Genomic DNA, 18,725 nt, shown 5'->3' on the forward strand with positions numbered 1-18,725 from the left:
ATGAATTCTGATACAACTGTTCAACTCACAACTTGGCCCAAGGCTGAGAGGAATTTTATCATTATGTTTCCTGTCATGCAATGTGTTGGACAAGTGGAAATTCTGATCTGCTGATGGTGGTGCACAGTTAGATCTCAAGAGTCACCACTGCTTGTTGGGATTCATCCTCTTGGGACGATAACATTGGATGAATGGATGAATAGCCATTCGGGTGATAGTCGTCAAGATATTTTACTATCAGTGTAGTACAGTGTTCGACAAACAGACTGCAGGTCATGCTGGCCACAACTGGCCTACATCCTAAAGCCAACCAGGATAAACAAATAGATTGAGTTAATGATAATTTAAGGTGAAAACAGCATTCCATACATCACTTACAAAATAAGTTCTTCAAGACATGTAGACTTGATAACCTGCTTGTTGGGATTCATATAGACTTGATAACCTTTTAGCTAGGTAAACCATATCAAGAAATAATGTTATGCAAGTGGGGTGACATATTTTCGCCATTATTATGCTGTTTGGAAGCAGAAAAAAAACATGCTTCTCAAAGATTCATGTTTCTCATAGCAACAGACATCCACAATGACAAGGACGGTGTATCATTATAACTAAATGTGGGTCTAATTCAACAAAAGCAGATTTTACTGTGTAGATATAGATTCAATTCAATATTTTCCTACTTAAAATATGCCTACTACCAGCCCTGAAAACACTGTACCACGGTGCTAGGAGCTTTTTAGTTGTAGGAGGATAGTTTTGTATGGATCATACTATGTTAACTCCTCAAAATCAAACCTTTAAAATGAACCATTCACCGAGTTCAAAGACCATCTCATCTTGCATAACGTTTAAAATAATCATAGCAGTATTTTTTTTTGTCACTTTCTATTCAGCACAAACACGTCAGTTTAACTTTTGGCCACCCAGTTACCCACACAGCTCCCCTCTCTGGCAGTGGTTTGCTCCTCACTCCAGCTGATCGGCCCAGGATTCCCCGGTGGCTCTGTCTGTCGTTGGCTTTGACGGCTCCGCTGTCTCACGTCGATTTAAGCTGTCTTAAGTTTACGGAGTCAGTGGCCGCTCGTGTCGGCAAGTCGTTCCTCGTCTAGTGAAACTGTGAAGGATAATCTGGCCGGGGTACTGACTCTGTACTTGTCAAAGCCAGGGGATCTGAACGCAAATAACGAGGCCCTTACTCCATCCCCGGATTCACCTGCTACGCGGAGAGCCTCACACGGAAGACCGACATGGGGGACACGGGGAGCGAGGGCAGCAAGCCTCCGACTAACGTTAACGTTGTACCCCCGCGCTGCCCCTGTGGTTTCTGGGGGTAAGGCCAAATATCTCTCAAATGTCTTGCTTGCAGATGGTTATTCTTCTCTGCCAACAGCTAGCAGAGTCGCTAGCCACTAGCGTTAGCAGCTCAAACAGAGATGAGCTGCTTTTCTTGTTATTACCCCCCCTCCCCATTGTTTTGTAGCATTAGCTGCTAGCTAACACCAGCTGGCCTCGGTAACCTTCTCCTGTGGAGGTAGAGAGCAGGGTAGGAGTATGGGATTAGCACCTCCAGGTAATGTGACAGGTGTGACAGTGCTAATAAACTGGCTAGTTTTAAAGTATTTAAGTTCATAAATGAAGCAGTTGGTTAGAGATAACACACAGAGCAGTTGGTAGACCATAAACTGGACTTGGGTGGAAACTAGCACGGATGGTTGTTTTTGTCAGTTCAAATGAGCTGAAAAGCAGGATATGTGCTACTATAGTGACACACAGATACACAGACTGGCTACTAAATAGACACACATTGACACACTGTGTGTGAGTCTTCTTAAGCACATTAATCCTCATGAGTACATCTTATCGTGTGAAGTGAACACAGTCATGAACCTAAGATACTGTGAGGTTTTATGACCTTTTTTTAACATTAACTTCACATGATGTAGATGTATATGTACATATGTATATGTATATAGATTTGTGTATGTAATACATCTGTGTATGTTTATGTTTATGTGTATATATGTATACATCTGTGTATGTATATGTACACACACACACACACACACACACACATAAATGTACTACTTTCCATTGGTGGGCTAACTTAGGTTATCATGAGTTAAGTTTGGTACAAAGGTCCCACTTTATATAGGGTTTGCTGTACTTGTGAAACTGTGTTTCTAAACATTGGGGGCATAATGTGGTTGATTTTGTTGGACTATAGTAAATTACGTATTAAATACTGTATATGAGTGGAAGCTATGTGACACCCATGCAGGCCAGTGAAGACTACATGCTATATTTTTTGAGATTATGAGTATTAAAGTTTCTTTTCTTTTCCTGTTATTATTCGTATAACCTATGAGAGCTGCCTTAGTAAACTAGTACCTAATTCAGTATTTGCATATTTTAGGGAGTGATCTGTTTGGAGGTGACAGCTCACCCACTGCCTGAGTGGATAAGCATGGAAATGATGTGAAACAAAAACCATGGCATTGTCAGTCACCAGATACCAGAGGCAGTGTTTTGCAACATATTTCTGAATACTCTTAAGGAGGTGATGACAAACTTGATCAGAGTTCACTGGGGTTCCAGATATCTGTGGAGTTTGTGCCAAAATCATGGCCTCTCTGAGTTTTGTCACAGTATCAAAACTAAGCAGTAAAAGTTTCCCATTTGCTCACATAGGGATTTTGTTTTCCGCATTAAATGTCCTTCACATTTACAACCGTCTAGTATAACACTGTGAGGATCTGCCCCAATTTTTCCACTCTTTTGAGTAAGCCCATTTTAGGCCGAGTCGCAGCTGTGACATGGACACAGATTATTTAATTTCCTATCACTACTGTTCTCTTTGTAATATCCAACTACCTGTCCATTGTGATGCTTTTACCCAGCATTTATCCTGTCACTCATGACATTTTAGCTGATGTTCAGACATTGTGACCCAAGTCTTTTTGTAAATCTTTATTTTTTAAGATGAATCAGAACTGCTGTCAGTTACAGTATTGCCTGAATATGTTTTTCTTTCTTTTTGGGCTCGCCGTCTTCTAACATGGCATTCTGTGACATCATACGTCTTAGCTGCTTCCCATGTCTGGTCAGCGTCTGTGGTAAAAGTTAATTGGAGGTGCTTTCCAGTCAGTAAGAATTTATTTCCTCTATAGCAACAAAACACAAAACATGAGCCGCTTTATTACTACTGTAGGCTAGGCTTACAGCAGCAGAAGTTCACTGGTTCCAACTTCTCAAACGTGAACATTTTCTGGTTTTCTTTCTTTTATATGATAGTAAAATTAATATCTTTTGGTCAGACAATAAGATAAGAAAATAAGATATTTAATAAGATAACTTGCTTTTTTTTCAATTTGCTGACATTTTGTAGACCAGATAATTAATGCACAGACTTGCTCCAAAATGGGCACACATTGCCATAGTGTGTTTTTTTTAAGTTATTTTAAGCACATTAATCCTCATTTTATCTGGTGTCTCCCCAAATTTAAGGGACCAGAACCAGTGGTGCAGTCCAGCAGCCTGTCAATGTGTGGGGGGAAGTTTGAAGACACCAGAGTGTTCAGTGCAAGTTTTGATGTTTCACAAAATTGGACAATTCCTAGACAGTGTACTAGGATAATGAAATGATTGAATGAAAACTTTGATTCATCTGTAATGCCCCAGGGTACAAGCGCATGCTCCTTACAAGGTACATTTACCAGGAGGGATGCACAATAATTATCGGCTGATAATGGGAAATTTCTAAATTTCATAAATTACCGGGTTATGTAAATGAATGAACTTTACTTTTTTAAAATGTGAAATTATTGATTATCGTATCGGCTGAAAAATCAGTAATTAATGAGCACCTGAACACATTCCTAATAAATATGCTGTGTGATATCTTCCTACATTATTTGTTGACAAGGGTTGCCAGCCTCACTGCACAATTGACCCGAACACAATGCATCCTGGGATATTGAGGCTGCACTAATAGTGTCCTTGCAGAATTTGTGCTTTTTGCCTGGTTATGGTGGTTTTGGTGAAGGAATCACTCCTGAATTAGATTCTCTTTCTGGTAGACTTTGTTGAGAAAAGTGTGGGTCCTTGGATCACCCACAGGATAGGAGAACTGTTCCATGTCTCTGGGTGTTGAAAGGAAAAAATGGAAATTGGTAGGAATAACCTGTAAGTTGTTTTGTACACTGCAGACTTGTCAACATGATGTATGACAGCATTTGAAACAAGTTCCTTCAAGTTGCTGCATAACATCAGGGCACTCACTTCTCGTGTGTCTTTTTCATACGGTTTAAACTTCCGCATGTCTCTTTTCAAGTTTTTGAAGATGCACATTCAGGTGCAACACGGTTGCCTGTGATTGGTGCGCGGTGGCTCATAAACCCATAATTGCGTCTGACATTTTAGCAAGAGTTTAATGCTTGCACTTCCTTTTATTTCCCCTGTGATCCGAAGGCTTGATTTACTTTTTACTCAAATCTGGTGTCAGTGGTGTCTCTGCCTAACAGATATAAGCCTTTTTATTTACAACCTGCTTGTGCAAGTTTCCTTTTATCAGTTGTGTTTGTATGTTGTCAAGGTTGGCATGTGCAGCATTACTGGGACTTATATCATATAGTAATCTGAACATAGTCCTGTTTCTCCATCATTTCACAACACTGTTTTCTAAAAACAAATGGCGTAAGACACAACTTCTGTTTTTTTGCTTCCATGGTTGGCTGCTAGGTTTTGATATTCTAATAGGTTTTCGTTGGAGGTTTCCTGTTAATGTAACCCCCTTGTTATAAGGTTCAATTGTGAATCTATCTTAAGATTCATTTACAGTGTCAGATAGGGAAGTAAAATGATCTGTTCTAGTACACACAGTATGTATTATGTTGGTAAAGTTATGTTTTCTGGAAATCATAAAATCATGAGCTGTGTTTCCTATTTTGGGTAAACTGTGTAGGATACATGAGGAAAGAAATTGATTTTTCAAATCTATTACAATACCAACTTATTGTATTAGCACAAAAGATGTATAATGCTGAAAAGCACTAAAGATTTCTTTAGAGAATAACTGGATTAGTCAAGTAATTGCTTAATCCATTAGTTTACTAATTAGCCCCGTATTGCTATTCATAACAAAAGTGTTTTAGATCAATAGCAGTACTGAATGCAAGGCTGTCAGAGGTTACATAGCAGAACTAAAATGATGACAAAATAACATGGAGGTCTACTTTTGGCTCACAGTTATTTAAATTCAAGGCTTTAAATAATTCATGCTACTGTAGTTTGGCTTTTCACATGACACAAGCCATGTGTCATTGTCTGGTTCTGCAAAATAATGACAGTTCTAAAAATATCTACATTTCAGCCCTAAAGGTAGTTTACTGTTTAATTGATCTTGCTGTGTAAAAGAGGCCCTTGTCTACTTATGTGTGTATGTTCCAGGAAACTGCACAGCTGTATAAGTCATAAAGTTAATGCTGCGTTGCCTATTAGGAAGTCTCAATAAACTAGTTGCTATAAAACTATTCAGATCAATGTTGTCAGGCATTTTTCTTACAGGTTGGAAAATATGGTAAAAACAGCATTGTGCCACCCAATGCCTCTTTCAAAGCATATTCAATTAAAAATTGGCTATGTGGGTTTTCAACACACAAGTTGCCATTTTAAATCCTTAAAACACAGGTGAGCCCATGGGTGACAAAATGTCTATGAATACTCTCTATTAACAGACTTTGGTCTGTATTTAGGAAGTCATTTTTAATTTGACTGCTCATGTCACTCAAACTGCAGCACAAAGGTGACAGAGCCCATCTTCCTGTCTCTTCCAATCAGATGTTCTCATTAGTAACAGCAGTGGGCCAACTATGAAACAGACTGATTGTGTGCACTCTATTCAAACTTCCACCAGCTTAACAAGCATGCAAAGGCTTGTTTCCTGCCTGTTTTTTTTCTCACCCTTTCTTACCTCTTTTAGTTCCTTAATTAATCTGTGATTTGATTACCTCTGATTTGTAAGGTTGACAACAGGATATGACTTGTTGTTTACTCTGCATCCGCTTCCTCCCTCTCCCTGCCGGTGTCCCATGATGAGGTTTCTCCTCTATCCTTACTTCTTGTTTTCCTCCTCCTCCTCCTCCTCCTCCTCCTCCTCCTCCTCCTCCTCTCTTTTATACCCAAGACCGCACACACCAGCAGACTGACAGACAGCCCTCAGGTTGACTGCAACTGACCCTACATTTAGAAATGAGGACAAAGGTGTGCAACGAAGCACCCAAAATAAATAGAATGGGACTGATAGCAGCGACCGTCACGCTCAATGCGCAGACAGTAAGGACGAGGACTGGAGAGGAAATGAGAGGAGCCCTCTCAGAGGAAAGCCAGAGCCATCTGTTGTGAAAGAGTTGTGCCACTGAAATCAGCAAGGCTTCAGCGATCAACTCCGTAACAACAGCTATTTTATATCAAAGACCTTTATCTGTGATTAGGAAGGGAAGAGTTGTAGTTGTAGGAAACAGAAACATTTTTTTTTCCTTTGAGACACATGAATGATTCAGCTAATAGAAGTAACTGGTAAAGGCAGCAAATTAATGAGGTTTGTAATTTTCTCCATTCATGCCTCTCAGACCAGTTGAGTGGTTATCATGTCAGTTGTGTACACTGCCAACACATACAAAGACAAGACAACCTGTTCCACCATACTGGCATTTTCTACTCCAATGCTAGCACATTGTACAGAATCAATGTTTGTTAGTTAAAGATACCTAGCCACCATTGACCACCATGTTATATATTCACTGGTACCAATAATTACACTGTAGAATAAAATAAAATAGAATTCCTGACAGATCTATGTAGAAATTTACAAAAAGAAAAAGGGAACAATGTGTGTTGAACATGGCTCAACATGTCCTTAATTTTTTGAATTACGTCATGACAACCAGGGAGTTGGTTGACCATAGTAGAAATAAAAGCAAGTCAATACTGTACTTATATTCATCAGGACAACACAACTCCAAATGGATGTGAGCAATATCTGGGTTTAGCTCCACCGGTTTATAATGACTTTCATTGCTTCACAGTTACCTTGGATGTCTGAAATTCATAAAATAGGTGTACAATTTGTAATTTCTACTTGGAAGTTTAATATTTGATATTCCTGTATGAGTTGCAAGATGTACAGACAAATCTTAACAATAGTCAATAGTCAATTGATGATGTAGTAGCTAGTCTGCTGCTACCTTGACGGCCTCATAGCATGGCAGCTTTGGAGTCAATGAATCATTTTATAATGTATCCTGGATTACACAATATTTTCTCTACAAGGCTTCCCATATGAAAAATAAAGTCTCAGCCTGGGACTTGGCGTCATGGAAACATTGTGTTACTCTCTCTCTGTGTGGATATCCACCAGTGAATGGCACATGCATTTTTTTCTGAACTCTTTACAAGCTATTTGATTAACACATTTGCATCCCTCTCTGCCCTTTTCCTCAGGTCGAGCAAAACGATGAATCTCTGCTCAAAATGTTTTGCAGGTACGTTTTTTTCCTCTATGTGTGCGTGTTTGGTCCAGTGATATTGTGTATAACATAGAACTGTGTGAATTTACTCTACACATTGTTTTGAAATAGTTTTAAAGGTCCAATGAGTAGGATTTAGCAGCACGTTGTGGTGTAGTTGCAGATAACAACCCTCTTGTCCCACCTACCTGTTCCAAGCATGTAGGAGGAACTATAGTGGGCTGTGGAAAGGCCCTGTCTAGACTCAGTGTTTGGTTTGTCCATTCTGGTCTACCGTAGAAACATGGCAGCCAGCTTCCATGAAAGATTTGCTCATTTGCTTGACAACCACGAAGCAGTAACTATATTTGCTGCCTTTTGTCACCAGGAAGGTGAGACATTTGTCCTTCCTAATTCAATACTAGAAACCTTCAAGTGTGGGACTTTTGTTTAAGTCTCATCTCATCAGACTACTTTGTCCCTTCTCACTCAGGCTATAATTCATCCTCTGAGAAAATCAGTGCCGGAGATATGATGAGAAAAATGTCAGTTTATGTAAGCTTTCATCAGAACTGTGTCAGGGTTCCACCGTTTCTAAGTGAAATGGAGTATTATCCACAGATGCATGCAACTTCACCCTATGCCACAGATGCTTGGCCTGTTGCCCAAGTTAACAACCAGTTCTTACTCCAAAGATGATACCTCTCACCATTTGACTTCACAGACATTCAGAAGAAACAGCCAGACGATGATTGTGCCCCAAAGGCCTCCTCAAGCTCCAGCAGCAGCCAAGCAGACATCTTCTGTAATGAAACAAACAGCAGCATTAGTCAGTCACTGATTTCGATGCCTAATACATCAGAGGACACTTCGCCAGGGGAGACGGGAGTGTCATCTCTACCTGCTCAGGATGGTAAGGCAGCAGTTAATCAGTCAGAAACTAATATTATCAGGTTTTCTTTTCAGCTCCAATGGTATTGGGTTAGGACCACTTTATTATTTTAGATTAGTGACTTGCTTTGAGCCATAGTTTGTTGGCAAATGAACCATGGCCCCATTTTACTTTGAGCCTTCAAAGAGTGGAGCACTCCCACTCTAAGGTGAAGAACGTAAAGGCTATGTAATGAGTTTTAATGCACAAGTGCTAATATTAGTGGTCAAAACCACTACAGAGTATTGTAGATTTTAGTCCAGGGCATCTTTTGGTAAAAGTCTTCTTTCTGCCAACCGAAGCAGCAGCTGCAGTGCCCCTGCCCTGGCTATATTTGTCCTCATGGCACAGATAGAGAGAATGATAGGAAAGGGTATCCATTCAGAAGTGAAGGTTTTAAGAGGACACCGACAATTGCGCAAGCATCGGTCATCGCTATACAGTGACAAGGTTATTTGCGGAGGCCAATCCAGGACAGGACAATAAAGTGGCTACCAAATAAATGTGTGGAACTTGTGAAAACATTTCCTCACACTAACCTGGTCCTCTGGTAAAGCAGGAGGTTTTAAGTAGTACATGATTATTGTTGTGGATTTTTAGATTTAAAAAAAAAAAAAAAAGCCTCTTATAGAACTGGCTTGTAATTCACCCACAAACTAATTTCTTCATGTTGGCTCATTTATGCAGTTCCACTTGTCCAACATCTAAGCTCTGTTAGGAACAGTATAAAATGAAAGACTGAATACCTATAAGCTGTACTTTGAGACTGATGCTAAAATATTACATCTAACGTATTACTAGAGCTAAAAATCATTACAGGACTCCGATCTGGAACTTCTATGCATTAATAGCACTAAGAGTGAGTAATTAATACCACTTTATTACCTAAGGAAATGTTTAATGTAGGGAAATCCCAGGCATGATATTTAAGTTGTAATTAACGTGCAATAGTAGTTGCTATACATAGTTCACAAGGTGAAGTCTGTACAGTTGACTCTGTTGCACTTCGAGTGTTACATTTTTTTAACAACTTTTACAACAGGATCAGGTGATATGTCTTTTTCTTTTTCCACCCACAGTCAGCTGCCTCTTGGCTGGCTTCAGTCTGCACACATGCACACCGCAGTCTCTCCTTCACAGATATCTATCATAGTCTCTGTAAATAAATAAATAAAATAAAGCTCACAGTATAATAAAGGATTCCACACGCCCCAGTCACTGTCTTTTCATCCTGCTACTGTGGGGAAAACAGTACCGTGGTATCCGGGCAACCATCAGACAACTCTCTCTCAGCTCCTTAGGCTGTTACGATTATAAACTGTTCTTTTCAGGGCAACCTAACACATGACCTAATCTGTCAATCAGTTGCATTTTTCCAATTTTTTACACGGTTGTTTGGCTTCTATATTTGCTCTGCCTATTTTTATAGTGTGTACGTGTAAAGGGGTGTGCCTGTGCATGATTGTGTATGTGTATGAGTTTAAGTATTTATTTTAGTTTGATGGCAATTGTATTCTCTTTCTTAAATCATTTATTGGTCGATTCTAAATCAATATATCCAGGAGACATTTTATTGTTTTTTACAATTACAATAAAGTCTTACAAGTGAGTAACTAATGTCCTTATTTCCTCTCTGTTATTGGATATACCTTTTTCATCTTCTCTCTCTTTTTCTACTTTCAGAAGTATCCAGCACAGACGCAGTCTTCAGTTCTCTCTCCACTCCCACCAAACGCTCCTTTGAGTTAGGTATGCCTCAGCTCTACCATTACAATGTCCATTATTGTATTTTGCACTGTGTGCTTGTCATGTCCACTTAAGGCATTGGAGTGGAGAACCCAGTAGCATCAATGGCACTGGATTGATTCCAAAATGGCCAGGTTAATTGTTCTTCCAGTGGAAACAACAGAAGGAAGGATATTGGGGAGGTAATAGAGTGTATCTGCCAGAGCGTGCAAATATAAAGCCAATCAAGCGGTTACTAGAGTGAATGCAGGATACGAATATATATACATATGAAGTAGGTACACAGAATAATAAACTAGACATTAGATAAAGATTAAAAATTGTAAAGGTCACACAGAAGGGAGTGTTGTAGCTCAGTGGGTTAGCACCGTCACATCACAACAATAAGGTCTTGTGTTGCCACGAGTCAGAGAAATAGACTTAAATTACTTAAAGATGAAATGGGTCACAATGAAACATTTCTTACAGAGCTGAAACATGTGCATGCATGGAGCTGTTGCTCACTATAGCGTTATTAGATTTATTTATTAAAATAAATTAATCAAGGCAGATGTCTAAAACGCTGCAGACTTTCTTCTAGTGTAGATTTAGCCTCATTGTGCTTTCACCCTTAGGTGCCACAACCTGCTGCACTCACACATGTGAACACTCGCACATGACTTGAGACAACTGCAGAGTAGGCAAGGCTCAGCACTGGTGTGTGAACATGTTGATCTCTTGTCTAATGCAGCAGGATCATGTGAGCACACACATACACACACAGCATCATTTAAACCTTGTGCTGTGTCTGAGTTAACGTTTGCACTTTTTACAGTCTCTCTTAATAGGGCCTTGTGCATTCTAGTTTAAACCCTGGATACACTTTGGCTTGAGTAGTCTTTCACGCAACCTATCAAGCTCTCATATCAGTTCATAGTGCAGATGTCTTGCCTTCAAAATGTCTTTTTCTTTGTTGTTAAATCATATATAAATATATATAAATTTGACGCATCAGCCGATGTAAATCAGCCACAGAGATTTTACCAGGATAACAAAAGGCACACAAGGAGGAAACGTTTAGTTTTTTTCTTTTTCACAGTGTGCTATTGCACATGTACAGACACACATACTCTCGCAGATATAGGGATCGATGTCGCAGGCTAGGGGGATCTGGCTGCTCAGCTTGGCCTAGTTCTCAGAGATTTATTGAGCACCGATCAGCATTCGGCCAGACCAGAGAAAAAGCCTGCAGGATTGATGAGAAAAGCTGAGTTGAAATTCCAGCCAACCAGTGGAACTCACTACATGCTCTTCCTGTCTCAGGTGCTGGGTTGACTGTAATCTAATGCAGTAGAACCATTAATCTCCAAAGCGCCTATTATATTTAAGAGGCATTTTGTTCCAGTGTGCCATCATCTGTTCTCTCCCAGTTGCAGGCCACACTAAATCAGAGATGATGTCTTTATGTGTTAAATGAAAGTTGTTATGGAGCTTATTATTGGAGGTCCTAAGTTTTCTCTTGAAATTCTAGTTGAAGCTGCTGCCCTGGACACACTGGAAAAGTAATGCTTTTTGGATTATTATGTGGGTATGGGAGTAATAAAAAGTGGAGAAGGTCTGGCTGCAAGTATATTGGTAGATTAATTATTTAAAAGCATTTCTAGCAGGTCGATTAACCTTCACATGCTTTTGTATCTGACCACAACAGAAAACAGATTTCTTCGCAGCTATGTATTTGCCTTTTTTGCAATTATTAGTATAGTATTATAGAATGAACATTTTGGATCATACAACCTCACATGGGGCATTTTTGAATACTCTACAGCAGACATTCTGCCTAGCATAAAAATTTCACATTGCTATTATACCATTGGTCAACTGATTTTCAAGAAATTACCTTTTGTTGAACAGCAGATTATAGACAGATAGGATAGAGGTATGTAATTACATTGTATTGACAAGTTTTAGGGCAAATATGTCTAATACCAACTGTTTGTCAGCCGCTAACAGCACATCCAGGAACTCTTACTTTTGTGAAAAGACCAAAGATTTTAATATAAATGTTTATACAGAGTTACGTTTTGGAGCATAGTGAACATAGCTAATAACCTTTTTTTCTCCTGTGTGCGTGTGCTTATTTGTGTGTCCAGCCTCAGAGTCAGAAAGCGATGTTTCCCCTGAGAAGCGAGCAAGAGTGGGTGAGGTACCAGAGGGCGAGGAGTCTTCATCGTCATCATCATCTTTCTCCGCATCATCATCATCCTCATCTCGCAGCGGCTCTAAACAGCGGAGCCGCAAACGTTGCCATCGCTGCCAAACCAAACTGGAGCTGGTACAGCAAGAGCTGGGTTCCTGTCGCTGTGGTATGACCATTCAACTTTATATATGCATAAAGCAACATTAGAACGTGTTATTCTAACACATGCACAGGCCCACTCACACGCAAGAGCATACGCAATAGGCAGTGGTAGCTATTATTAAAGACGTCAGTTGTGTGTCTCACATGTGCATGAGGTGATAAATGACTTTTTTTGGCTTTATAAATACATACATACGTGTCGGTTAACTTGGCCACAGTTCTGTGAATTTTACATCCAGTGTAGTGAAATGCATCTACTACCTTTGCATGTGTTTGTGTGTTGACGGAAATGTCGATGACCAGAGTGCTTTTGCTAGCCTCAGGGGACCATTACAGAAAACCTCAATGTTTCACATTGCACATAAAACATAAGCCAATTACCACGAACACTAATGCAGTTTAAACCAATACTTGGCCTGCTAATCAACTTGTTTGCATACAAATTAAAGTACTTAAAAAGTCACAGCTCTTCACTGCTTAAAGACCATCTGCTTAAACCCACGCAATCATTTCTAAATTGGAAATTGACTTTCCTTTTTTTCCACCAGGCGCCGTTTAATGCATGGGCCATCCATCCTTAATAGTCCAATGCTTACTATGAAAACATGCTTTTTACAGACTGAAGGGGAAATGGTGGCAATTATAGTGATTTCTGACTATTGCAGTAATTGCAGATTACTTTGCTAATGGTTCTGCAGAATGTCTCGCAGTGTAAGCCAAGAAGGTCTGATAATGAGCTGAAAGCACGAAGGCTTTTCAGTTTGTAAATGGGGGAGAAAAGATAGCTCCAGCGGAGTATCTGATCCAATGTTGTCACACTCAGTAGACTTCTGCTGTTACACTGAGACTATAATATTCATCTGACTAGTTGTCAGTGACAGAGTAAAAGTAGTGGAACTTAAAAAAGCTAATTAAATCATACAGGTTCTGCTCTGATGTGGAGATCCAACAGAATCAGGACTTTATTCTTGCCTGGCACTTCCCCTTTCTTTTCACTTAAAAAGGTAATTTATTGTTTAATAAATCAGCCTACCTGTGTGGCTATATTGTGGTTTGTTCCAAATCCGAAGTATTAACCAGTGGATAAGACCAAAATTCAAATTGCTCTAAATAAATCAGCATTATCTGAATATTGATGTATTACAATATTTACTGAATGCTAAGAATTTGGTCAAATTAACTTAGGCCCATAGACACATAGGCCATGTACATTAGAAGCGTAACTGTAACATTGTAAATGTTTATAATTGAGGGTTTCTAAGTTAAATTGATAAGATTCTTGAGATTTCGGCTTTGGACATCTCTGAGCTGATCAGGCTCCAGAATGTGAAAATAAGCTGTTGTATTCACAAATTACTGTAGGTTGAGTAAATAATTATTCAGTCATATGGACATTATAATCACATAATGGCTGCAATCCATTCGGCCTTGCCAGCATGCTGCATTTCATGCAGCAGCAAGAATGGAGAAAACCACTTAAATAATTACTGTCCTCACCATAATAACTGCTTTTGTTTAAAGGATCTCTCACTATTTGTGCGTGTGTGAATATTTCAGCTCACCCTGCTCTAATGAAATGTTTATTATTCATTTTTAGAATAAATAGGTAGAATAAATATTTAGGACAGCTTGAATTTTATGCATTAAAAACTTTGAAAACTTGTAACATACTGGACTGCATTCGGAAATCACTTGGAAACACAGCCAACTGTGTTTCCAGCTCATTTATATTTTAAAACCTGCTTCAAAGTTAAGTTACAAAACATCAGCAGTGGACATTGTTTGATTTTGGGTTTTTAATGGCGGCATAACAAAAACACAGCTTGTTATACATAACCTTTTAAACTAGTGTAGCAAAAGACTCCCTTATTATCAGTGGGTGCGGTTAAATTTGGGAGAAATGGTGGAATGGAAATCTGTAGTAACCCACACAGATTCTTTTACTTTTCAGCAAATAAATGAATGCAGGGATCATCATTTTTATTTGATAGAGTGATGTATACATGCTGTTGTACATGGTTTAAACTATCTTTCTTCAGTCCTGTACACTTGTACCGTGTCATCAAGACAGTTTCCTGTGCTTTTATTCCAATAAGCAACCGGAAGTAGTTGCCCCTCCCCTTTTGGTTATTAAGATTTAAATGTTACACATCGTTCTCTCTTCCACTCCATTCTTGTGTGCTGTAATCACATAGGTTTTAATTGCATAGCAACCAGCTGTCAAACTGGGCTTTTAATCACCGCTCATTGAATGCCAGCAGTGTTATTATGTGTATTAATGAATGAATTGAAGACGATGAGAGCTAACGAGCTTCTCTGAGCTTATCGTCCCTCCTACAGTGGCAGGGCCTTTTGTTGAAAGTGCTACAGTAGGGACAGAGAGTCAATGAGAGAGATGAGGGTTGTCTGCCTTTGCTGAATTGAGTCAAAAGAGGAAGCTATCAACTAGAATGTCTTCTCTGGTAACAAGACCTTTCACAATGAATGCCTGCACAGCAGTAAATATTATCTGCCTGTGGCCATTTAAAAAGAAGACGTGCAAGGGGTTTCCAAGGCTTTTTATCTGCCCTTTTTGTAAAAACTGTAGTGGTTTCATGTTAATGTTAGCCTGCATGTAGAGATGCAGGCTTAATGTATTGTTTATATATCTACATTTGCTGAACTTGGCTGATTCACCGCTCTCCCTCTCTTGCCCCCCCCCCAGGTTATGTCTTCTGTATGCTCCACCGGCTCCCAGAGCAACACGAGTGTCTGTTTGACCACCTGGGCCGTGGTCGCCAGGAGGCTGTCCTAAAGATGGTCAAGCTCGACCGCAAGGTGGGCCGCTCATGCCAGCGCATCGGTGAGGAGTGCTCCTGAGCGGCTTTCCCCTCCGATGAATCTCGGTGTCTTAGCACCAACAGGGATTTGATTTGTTTTTTCTCTTCTCATTTTGATTCTCAAGATTTTTGCAGGTTTTTGGATACAAACCTCCACCCTTCTCTTTTAAATTATGCTCTCTTTTTTAAATCCCACTGTTAACCATGTCCCCGATTGTTTTCTGCTTGATCATATCCCTGCTGCTAAGATGCCTTTTGGAAAAATCCAAACCCAGGAATGACAGAACAATAAAGAGCAAAGGAAATATAAAATTGGTTCACTTTTTTTGCAAGCTCCTGAGTACACACGTGTGAGCAGAGTAAGAACGAATAAAAGGATGAAGAGAAGTAATACAACGCTTTATACAAATGTTTGTCCCGGAAGCCAGTTTAAGACTATACTCTTTACCTCAAAAAAGAAAAAAAGAAAAAACAAAGAATGACGAGGAGGACGAGAAGGAAGAGGAAGGATTTGGTAACCCGTTGTGTACACTTCTGCTTTGGCGCTGTTTATAGACTGTGCTCTTTACCTCAAAATCAGACAGACTGCTTTGTACTCTGCGCCGAGCATGGACTTTGTGAAGCAAACCAAGCGAGCCAGCCTCAGTTTTAGTCAGTGTCTTAAGCCCCTGGCCGTCCACTACCCTTAATCCTAAAAACATAAACACCTGTTGTTGATCATCCACCTCAGGTTATCAGGACATCAAAGCCCAATCTTCACCCCCTCCTCCCACCAACTTGCATCCTTCTCTTTTCCTCCACAGGACACCTTTTTGCTCCTGTATTTGTTTTAAGATTGTCCCAAAAGGGTTTCTGCTGTGTCGATGAGGCCGTTGTGGACGATGGAACTGGGGTTATGCTGGTGGGAGTGAGCTAGTTGTCCTTGGATTGCGCACAGATACGTCCTCAATGTTGGGATGTGATTGATCAAGACTTAATTTGTTTGCGGATTTTCTCTGTCTTCCTCTTCTAGTCTCAGTCTTTATCTCCTTATTCTCCACAGCCCTCCCACATGAGGATATGTCCTCCTCTTCACACCCGTAAATCTCCTTTCAGCAACGGGTGGATTACATGTGCTGAATGTGTACAAACTTCAGGAAGACAACATTTTACGGGACATGGCGTACACTAAAGTGTGCATAGGATTTATGACTGGACTCACTATGCTTTTGCAAATACACAGACTCTCACACTTTTGTGTTTTATGTGCTCAGCTGTTGGTTACATTGAGTACAAGCGGGCAAAACTCAAACATTGCTGTACACGTTGAGTTTGGACTGAAGCTGGGATGGAAGCTTGTCTCTGAGGGGGTTCCTGTTTAAGATTGGTGGTGGTTGTTATAGTTCAGGTTTCTCATAATGTCTTAGGCCTTCATTTCAACTATCTACATTTTTAAGGTAAATGTTTTGGTGCCAGCTTTGATATAAGACTTCATAATGTTTGGTTTTCACTCCTTTTAACCAGTACTTTAATGTCCCTCCTTCCATCAATGCCCCATGTTTCCCTTTCCAGCTAGCATGATGAGTGCACATGCATTCTCCTCCTTCATCCTTTCACTTTCCTTTTCTCATCTTTCCCCTTATTGATTGCTCTATTTTTTCCTCGTTTCACCCGTTCTGCCCCCCTCCCCTCCTCCCTCTGTCTTTCTGTAGATGAGAGAGGTGGGGGTTGGGGTGAGCAGGGTGCTGAAAGTTTAAAATCAGCAAATAATTGCTTTCCAAACATTTTCCTGGTGTACTGTGGAAGGAATGAAGTGAACATGCATAATGAATGAATATTCAGTATCTTTAAGAAAACCTTATTTAACCCCTTTTTGCGTTTCACTTACACTCTAGTGTAGAGCTGCTTTTTTTGGTTGTAATGTGGTTATAAAATGGGAAGATGGTCATGGAAAATTCAATATTTCTGTTTCCATTGCTTTACTTTTTGCTTCCCCTCTCCAACCTTTTCTTTTACTGAGAAAGAATAAACTGGATTAGACAAAGTGTGAACAACTGTAGTGTACTTATTGACAAGATGAATGACAAGGTGAAGGACTAAGTTTAGCTGTTTTATGTTTACCCCCGGTCTGGTTTGATTGAGATGAACTTGTATACATATTATGCATTATGTGTCTCTTTTAATGAATACATGTGTGAGGTTTGTTAAGAGCCGGTACCTTCTTGCAACATGTTGCTGGCTCTCCGCCATGTCCTAACATCCTGCCATTTTTTTTTATGGTGATATAACTGTCTGTTTACTGCTCACAGAGGGCTGCTATAAAGCTACTCTCATTTACTTAACAGATCTGTCTGAGTGTGTTTGTATGTGTGCGTGGTTGTGTGTGAACATGTTTGCTCGCTAATGGAGAATTTTAACTAAAGAGCCTTCTGATGGCAGCGAAGAGTCTTGTGGGCTGGCTGCACTAATTAATGTTGTGAAAAAAGAAAACATATGTAGCCATGATCAAAAGGCATCTTCAAACGTTGAAGTTGGCCGGCCGCCAGCCTGAGTGTAATCTACCTCACCCGAACTGAGCCAAAACTAGGGAGGTTAGCACCTAAATGTAAAGTAGTTGTAATAGAAGTTTCTCCTTTGTCAAGGTGGTTGAAACTTTGAACAACCCTGCTGGGTTACAGACAGCGTTCAGCTCTCTTAAAACGTGTCCCATCTGTCCTTGTGTAATTCTCATTTTACATCCCTTGTTGATCTTTGATTCAGTTTCTCAGCTTTGACGGTGGACAGCACAATGGGTCGTCTGACATGCAGACTGTATCGTAGGAGATCTCCAACACAGACAAATTGATATTTGTTTGATTAAAAAAAATATATACTTTGAATATATCATTTCTATTTAATCCATTTGGAGTTCCCTATGTTATGCTCTTATCTGTACAAAAGCAGGCCATAAGTTGACGTACAGTATAATAACAGATTTCTGACAGTGACTCCCATTTACCAGTACAAATCTTCCTGCTTTTCCTTCTTATGAATTTGGCTGGAGTACAATCTATAATGGTTTATTTTTTTTATTTATTTATTTTTTATAAATAATCTTTTAAATCCCCCTCAGGCTTTTTAGAGCCCTCTCTTTGTTTTGTTTGTCAGTGTCTGTAGTATATTGTGTTTTATGTTGTCTTGATTATATCCTGACGCACAGGATGAAGCACAGTGCCAGGACTGGGTGGCAACAAGAGATCTGTATTTGCTGGAGGCTGCCTAGTGTTAGAGAGGGATTTGGGGGATAAGATGTTGTGGCCGGTGGTAAGTAATCTCCTTACAGCTCAACAAACAAGGAAGCCTGCCATTCTCAACGTCTTGATTGGCTAACATCAGTTATATACACCATCCTTGTATTGGATTTGGCT

General features: G+C 39.8%; 1 protein-coding gene across 2 annotated transcripts; it reads left to right on the forward strand.

Moving 5' to 3' along the window:
* The first annotated feature begins 962 nt into the window (after nucleotides 1-962).
* On the forward strand, nucleotides 963-17,362 carry LOC127351653 (AN1-type zinc finger protein 3). 2 transcript variants are annotated; one of them, XM_051379398.1, is made up of 6 exons: nucleotides 963-1,333; nucleotides 7,501-7,541; nucleotides 8,230-8,418; nucleotides 10,123-10,185; nucleotides 12,312-12,524; nucleotides 15,225-17,362. In XM_051379398.1, exons 1-6 carry the CDS (start codon nucleotides 1,251-1,253, stop codon nucleotides 15,377-15,379), a joined length of 744 nt encoding a protein of 247 aa, XP_051235358.1. In that variant the 5' UTR covers nucleotides 963-1,250; the 3' UTR covers nucleotides 15,380-17,362. The 2 variants fall into 2 exon arrangements, with proteins under 2 accessions (XP_051235358.1, XP_051235357.1); XM_051379397.1 differs by having other exon boundaries at nucleotides 966-1,333; nucleotides 10,120-10,185.
* Nucleotides 17,363-18,725: the final 1,363 nt, after the last annotated feature.

This window comes from Dicentrarchus labrax, unplaced genomic scaffold (genome assembly GCF_905237075.1).
Source record: "Dicentrarchus labrax unplaced genomic scaffold, dlabrax2021, whole genome shotgun sequence".
Taxonomy (NCBI): domain Eukaryota; kingdom Metazoa; phylum Chordata; class Actinopteri; family Moronidae; genus Dicentrarchus; species Dicentrarchus labrax.

Coding starts and splice junctions, on each gene's coding strand:
- LOC127351653 (XM_051379397.1), top strand. CDS start 1,251: ATGGGGGACACGGGGAGCGAGGGCAGCAAGCCTCCGACTAACGTTAAC. Junction 8,419..10,119: donor ATCTCTACCTGCTCAGGATG/GTAAGGCAGCAG, acceptor TTCTACTTTCAG/AAGTATCCAGCACAGACGCA. Junction 12,525..15,224: donor GCTGGGTTCCTGTCGCTGTG/GTATGACCATTC, acceptor CCCCCCCCCCAG/GTTATGTCTTCTGTATGCTC.